A 7669-nucleotide genomic window follows, 5' to 3' on the forward strand; every position below is an offset into this window, starting at 1 on the left:
GATTCTACGTACCGCCATCTTGGCTTTGTTTGGAATCACGAAGTTATTATAAACAATGAAACTTGGTTAGCTTGCTTTTTGGATAAACAAAACAAATGAACAATCTCAAAATGATACATAAAAGAAAACATATTAAAAACCCTTTATACATCAAAAGATACTATTTGCTACAAAAGGAGCATATTACAATATATTGGTGTAATGTTTAAATTTTCCACAACATTCTCCTTTTTCCCATTCTCATATATATTTTAACGTTTATATTTTGTCTATGGCTACAAATTAAATCTTTCAATACTTTCATCAATATAAAAAATGTCTCTACAATAAATTATTAATATTATTTCAAATAGGTTATAAAAAGTAATATTCTCTTTTATGAGTAAATAGTTATTTTTTATATATAAATGATTTTTGGTATGTTTCATTTCAATATGTTTATTTGTAGTATTAAGCTTAAAAGCAAGCTAACCAATTTTGTTCAGTAAAATATGCAGTCACAAAAGGTATCGTTCAAAGCCAAGATGGCGACATGTATCCTGCAAAACATCCATTGAATTGCGTCCATGTCGAGAAGATTAAAATATTTTAAAAACTTTATTTTAACTTCCCATCATAATTGAAATTACAATACAATTAAGAAAAATATAAGTCAAGAGGAAAAAAACTCAAAATCGTAGAGCTACAATCGATGTTGAGAACTAACACTGAGAAAAAAGGAAGGAAGAGAGCTTGGTTTTTGGATCATTTGTTGCTTAGGCGGGAGATGGATGATATCGCCTTGAGACAGGATATCCTGAGAGATCCCTTAGACTCTCAGTGGTAGACATCTTGAAAAAAGAAGACATCGAAGAGTCACCCAAGAAGAAGAAGGGACTCTTGTTTGTTTTGGATTGCCAGTGAATGAGAAAGAAGACAAAGAAAACCTTCCATCATCAAAGAAAATTATATAAATTGGTTAGTGTTGAACAAAATAGAGTTGAAGCAGATTTTTAAAGGTAGCTAATAAATTATTTAATTCTGGGTCATTAGTAGCTGAATGTATGTTCTGATTGCCTAGAAACCCGTCCTGAGATTAAGAGTCTATAATATTATATAAAATAAAAATTCTCATATTTATTTAATATTAAAGCTTCTCATTTGAACCCAAGCTATACCTAAGATATGAGAATTAAGTTAAAACTATATAAAATCCTTATTATTTTTTATAAATAATTTTTGAATATTAAAATTTATTTTTAAGATTGTCCTTGAGGGTGGTCGAATTGGCTGAAACATTTGACTGTTGATATAATAAAGTGTATTGAGGCTTAACAAGGATACCATTTGATTTATTTAATAAATGAATACCAATCTCAAGAAATTGAAAAAAAATTATATATAAAATAAATACTACTATCAAATAAGTTATAAAAAGATTCTATACCGGGCATTTATCTTTTTGGTTTTTCCACCACTTGTCCTTTAGCTGTTGAAGTTTACCAGATTCTTGCATTTTCAGAACAGAGCCACTGATGGCGATGCGGTATGGTGAATCTGTTAACAATTTACAGGAATAAGAAATGAACAGATGCAAAAATTAGGAATAATAATAGTTGTTTTAAAAGGGTATTACTTATAAAAATATACTTCTAATCTATTTTTAAAATATGTATTTATTTTAGAAGTCTTACTGGTTACAGGTTGTCAACATCTGCATTAGTTATAAGATAAAAATAAAATTTAACATATCAATAGGATATTCAGTTCTTGAATTGATGATAAAAATCAGCAATATAATGGACCATTATTTCAATAGAAAGCAGAGAATTATGGTTGTTATTGGAAGTTATCTTTATTATAATTGTATGTATTCCTTGTGGTAGTTAATTAAAACAATTATTTTAAATTTATAAAATGAAATGAGACTTACTGAAAGGCATGGCTATCCCATAACCTTTTGAATCAAGAAGGCCACCAACTTGCATTAATGAGCAATGCTTTTCTTTTTGATACTCAATAGTCGTTGATTCCATGAAGAACGCGTATGCTCTATTACCACGCAACACTCTTTCAACTCCTTCATCATTGTCACTTGTGAAAACAGAAGGATGGGCAGACTCCATCTGGCTCCAAATCTTTTGGTAGAGACTGACATTGCTGTTCTAAAATATTCAAAATAGAGTTTTATTTATTATAAAAAAACATATAGTTTAGAAAATCTATCATAAGAAAAACAGAAGATAGGTTGAGGTTTTATTCTGCTAAAAAAGTACTTTTCAGGGATCAAATAAAAGCTTACTATTTATAATTTTTTCTCTAAAATCAGGCCTTATCAAAATTTGAAAATAGGCTAGAATAGTGTCATTACGAAAAAACAAGGTGAAAAAAAGTTAATAAGACGGTGAGATATCCTTTTAGTTTTAAAACAAGTGAGCATCTAGAGGTTTTATGTAACTTATAAAGAACTTGAATACATTTTTGGGAATTCAACAAACATTTGGAATTTATATTGCTGCTTTGCCTGGAACTTAAGAGAAACAAGTCCAGAACTATGATAGAAGAGCTGAGCTGAGCATTGGATAATTTTCTTCGTGTTAAAATAAATACAATATGAGTGAGTAAATTCACACCAACACTAACGGAGGGAGTTCGAAGAGAATGAAGAATAAGGAAGAAATCAAGCAAGATTTCCAATACACTATAGTGATATTTTAAGTCTCTTGTCAAATAAAAACCAAAAATATTAACAAAAAAAAGGCAATCCTTCCCGGTTGGAACCACCATACTAAAACCCCCAGGGAGCAACGGTCCTGCATCACTTTAAATCGAGCAATATTTAATAAGAGCCTGAAATTGGAAAATGGCGTGAAACCTTCACTCATTCTCTTGCTTTACTCATCTGACTTTCCAGACAATTATAGCGAGTAGGTTGGTTGATACACATTTCACAATCTCACAAGAGGAGATTATAACACACAAAAAAAAAGGCAAGCCTTCCCGACCAGACCTGCACTACTAAGACCCCCAGAGAGCGACGGTCCTACATCTCACTTTTGAAGCATTTGCTTAAAATGGGAAAAAGAGACTTAAGATAGTTAAATCAAGCAATATTTAAAAAGAGCCTGAAATTGGAAAACAGCGTGAAAAGTATTAATAAAAAGTATTAACCATGAACAGAACATAGACATTGGAAACTGAACAATTCAAAATGAATATTATAAAAAATATAAGAATAAAAGATTAATATCAATAGTGTGGAGAAATTATTTTTTGATGGATACTACCATACTTACTAGGCACATAAAAGATGAAACTAACTAAAGACTTACAAAGATAAAATACCTTGAAAAAATTAGCTGATGAACCTTTTTTTAATAATCCATATTTTATTTTATTCTGATTAGCAAGGTCTTCGACATTTTCGATTGTGGCTTCCATTCTGTCCATTGTTAAAAAAGCTGCGAGGTTGGCAGTGTAAGAAGAAATCATAATAAGAACAAAGAACCACCACATTCCAGCTACGACCCTCGTAGAAAGTGCTCTGGAATATTTAGAACGTAATGTTAAAAATTCAATTGCTGTTAATATTCTTTTTTGCCAAAGACTCAGATTCCTGTTGACATTTTAATTACATGATTAATCTCACAATTTAGAAAGAAAAAAAATCTACCTACACATTACTGAAGTTATATTCTACATTATCTGTTTAATAGCATTTTATTATAATTTTAAGCCTGCCTGTACACAGAATTACTAAGTGACAAGGATCCATACTGCAATTATTAATTTTACGAGGAGATGGTCAGGGGGTTTTGTTATCAAAAATACAATACAGAAATAAACAAAACTTATTTATTTGTGGTGAGGTTTCGAGGTCTTAATCAGGGTTGAAAAAAAAATAAATAGAAAACGACCATTACTCAGATATTACTATTTATTATATTACTGACCTTCCGCCTTTTATTGACCAATTGCCTACAGGTCATTTTCATTTTCTCAACTTGATCAATCATTTAGGACAACAATCATGAATGAAGACTAAAAATTTATTAATTTTATACTGAATAGGGACTAAAAATTTACTTATTTCAAAACAAAAAAATTTAGTCATTAGTCATGATTGTTTTTTGTGACTAAAAATTTATTCGTTAATCGAATAATTTTCAGCCAATTCTAACCTTAGCATGGTTGTTCCTTGCTCCTCCTTTCCCAGATTATGACAGCTGGCAAAGCTGATCTTGGGCTAGTAACATCTCAGCTAAAATTTTTAAAATGAATAATTTTAATTAAAGTTATTGATTATTATTATTAAAGTTACTAATTACTATTATTGTTTTAAAGCATCTGACTGATAAAATAATTACAAGTTTTCGAATTTTTTTTTTATAGGTACTTCTTATTATTTCTATGTCAAAAATTTTCTTTGGGAAATTAGGCAGAAGTTGGGAAGAAGTAGCTGAATCCAGGCCAGAGATATTTATCTATGTCCATTTGTATGTGTTTTAGTTACCCAGGAAATAATTATGTAATGACAGACCACCACATTATAATTAGTACTCCTGCATACAGGCAACCTCTAACCAATTCAACTTCACACAATTTATTTATTTCTACAACACTCGTAAGAAATGCAACTGAATATTCTAAATAAATATTGTTTTAAATTAATGAAATCAAAAAATTAGCATGCGATTAATGGTCAAAAAACTTACAAAAAATTTAGTTAAAAAAACATTTCATTTCGTATAAACAAAGCCATCACAATTTTTTTTGCGTTATTAGGAAACAGCAATGATATCTTACTGAGGTGCAATATCAGAGCCTTGTTGCATGAGCGATCCAATATTGTGCCAGATAGCATTGTATATAGCCAAAGTGTTTTCAAGCTCTTCTGGGTCTTTGTTGCACGGGTGAGGGTTTTTCCATTCCATAGGAGAGATCCTGTAACAATGTTAGTTTGGGTTTCTTTGAATAATATTGCATGCTTCATTCGACGCCAGCGCGCTTTCCTTTTCTGTGCTTCCTCTCATTTAATGCTGGTATAACTTTAGATATTATGAAAGTAAAAAGTAAATTAATGCATAACACCAAGTTTTATTGAGATTTAGTTAGACATATAACGACACTTTGTAGCAGTGAGTTCTTATAAGCCATCAAATGTTAGAGAATGTTAATAACGGATCACAGGTACAGATCTCGACGAGGTGCAAGGAGGGAAGACACCTTTGGCTTTTTTCCTTACTTTGGCAAAAGATCACAGCCTTGGGCCATAAGAGACCCGATAGAAAACCAAAGGCAGTTGTGGAGAGAGAAGGTGCACTCGAGTTCTGTCGGATCTGGATTGCACGGGTGAGGGTTATCCCATTCATCGGGAGTGCATCTGCAACAAATATTATTTTCTACAGCTAAATTTCTACAAGACCAGGTGTAAGCATGTAAAAATTTGACTTATTAATATTAAGTTAAAATATTTTGGAAAGCTTATTAATAAGCAGCCGGAAAATAAAAGAATAAGGAACGAGCTAGCTCCACATATAAGACATTGAACTAGTAAATCCTGAGCTCAGGTTTGAATCCAGCTGAGGCAGAACATTTATTTTCATTAATATCAGCAGTTGATTGGTTAAAAGAGACCATCATTTGGCCCACCCTATCATTTATAGTTTTGTTTATTATTATTATTTAATGATTTATTAATTTAGCAGTGACCAAAACCTCAGAAAGTGTAGATTTAATGTGCACTGAAGCCTTTAAAACTTCCATTAAAGGTTTTAGTTTTTTTCTATTATTTTGGATTATAAAAATCATATTCTTGATTTTTTTCAGAGCTAAGATACAACACAGATTAAGTGAAAATATTTTGTTATATAGTATTAAAGGTTTTATTTACTTATTTTTTATTAAGGATTATAAAAATCATAAAAATAGAAACATCCGATTCAAACTGGGAAAGCCGAGGCCACCCGATCTTTCCCGATTGCATTATGGCTTTGTAATCTATATATTCAACTATATATATCCACTGTATATGTGACTATATAATTTAAACGCAATCTAACAAAATATCTTCACTTAACCCGTGATAAATCTGTTGTGATGCAACAGATTTTTTAGATTGCGTTAAAGATTTTTTTATATTAAGGATTATAAAAATCATTTTCTCGATTTTTTTAGAGTTATAATACAACAAAAGTCAAGAGAAGATATTTTGTTCACATAAGTATCCATAATTTTTTTCATTGTTAAAAGATATTTTTCTATCCTACCTAATAATTATTAATTATATTAAAAAGTCATCTATATATTTTAAATATAGTAATATCCTCTTTTATGAGTAGATAGTTATTTTTTATATATAAATGATTTTTAGTAGGTTTTATGTGATTTATCATTTCAATATGTTTATATTTGTAGTATTAAACCTAAAAGCAAGCTAACCAATTTTCTTCAGTAAAATATGCAGTTACAAAAGATATCGTGTAAAGCCAAGATGGCAGCATGAGTCCTACAAAAAGTTCGTTGAATCGTGGCCATGTTGAGCAAATTCAAATATTTTAAAAACTTTATGTTAACTTGCCATCATAATTGAAATTACAGTATATTTAAGAATAAATATTAAAGAAAATTATTCATAAAGGAAATTATAAGAAAAAACTCAAAACCATAGTGCTACAATCGATGTTGAGAACTAACACCTAGAGAACAGGAAGGAAGGAAACTTTGTTTTTGGAAAGCATTCGTTGCTTAGGCACGGGCGGGGAATGATGTTTCCTGGATGAGGAAGTTCTCATCATGTTTTGTCTCGCTCAAGGGAGACATCTTTGAAAAAAGAAGGCATCGAGGAGTCACACAAGAAGAATAAAGAACTCTTTGTTTGGAACGCCAAATAGCATACTTCGTTGGATGAGAAGTGAGTAAAAAACTGTAAGAGAACCAATGCTTTGTTTCGTTAAGTGTTATTAAAAATAAGTGTTCTGATTGCCTAGAAACCCATCCAGAGATTAAGAGTCTATAATATTATATATAATAAAATAAAAAATTCTCATATTTATTTAATATTTAATCTTTTTATTTGACATTGTCATCTTCAAAATCTATACTTTAGATATGAGAATTAAGTTAAAACTATTAAAAAATTCCTTTTTTTAGGAAATCTTTTATTACAATATAAAGATTACAAAGCCATAAATGCAATCGAGAAAGATTGGGTGGTCTCGGCTTTTCTCGTTCGAATTGGATGTTTTTATTTTTTATTATTTCTTCTCTAGTTATTCATAAAATTCCTTTATATTTTGTATTTATCTATTGTTAATGGTTGCTAACATAGAGAACTGTTTATTTTCTTCAAATAAACAAAAGTACAGGTACTTTAAAGACAGTTTTAATGAAGGAATGATCTAGTTGATATTCAATTTCATTTAATTGTACATTTACATGCCGAATTTAATAAAAATTGTTAAAGCAGATTTGGAAACATATGAAAAATTGATTATCTAAAGTGCCACTTCTGGTCGGTTGATTTTATAGAAAAAGTTTTCATCTTGTTTCAGACATATACCCACCTTGAATATGTAATTTCAGTTTCCTATGAAGTTTTTTCTTTGAACTTGGCTGACCACATACATACAGAGATATTCATAATTATGAGAGATAGTTGACCGTGGATGATAAATGAGGAGAAGATGGT

The 7669-nt window shown here is 30.0% G+C and overlaps 1 protein-coding gene across 4 annotated transcripts in view; it reads right to left on the bottom strand.

Moving 5' to 3' along the window:
- LOC106678489 (glutamate receptor ionotropic, kainate 2) overlaps window positions 1-7669 on the bottom strand; it is a 43812-nt gene that overhangs the window by 11516 nt on the left and 24627 nt on the right. For 2 of the 4 annotated variants that reach the window (XM_014417012.2, XM_014417011.3), the window contains exons 12-16: window positions 5225-5362; window positions 4786-4923; window positions 3325-3523; window positions 1913-2144; window positions 1427-1536 (exon numbers count right to left, since the gene is read on the bottom strand). In XM_014417012.2, coding sequence (XP_014272498.1) covers window positions 1427-1536; window positions 1913-2144; window positions 3325-3523; window positions 4786-4923; window positions 5225-5362 — 817 coding nt within the window. The remainder of the gene's footprint in view (window positions 1-1426; window positions 1537-1912; window positions 2145-3324; window positions 3524-4785; window positions 4924-5224; window positions 5363-7669) is intronic. The other 2 variants (XM_014417014.3, XM_014417013.2) reach the window with 2 other exon arrangements.

Source organism: Halyomorpha halys, unplaced genomic scaffold (genome assembly GCF_000696795.3).
Source record: "Halyomorpha halys isolate HHAL.00 unplaced genomic scaffold, Hhal_1.1 Scaffold145.1, whole genome shotgun sequence".
Taxonomy (NCBI): Eukaryota; Metazoa; Arthropoda; class Insecta; order Hemiptera; family Pentatomidae; genus Halyomorpha; species Halyomorpha halys.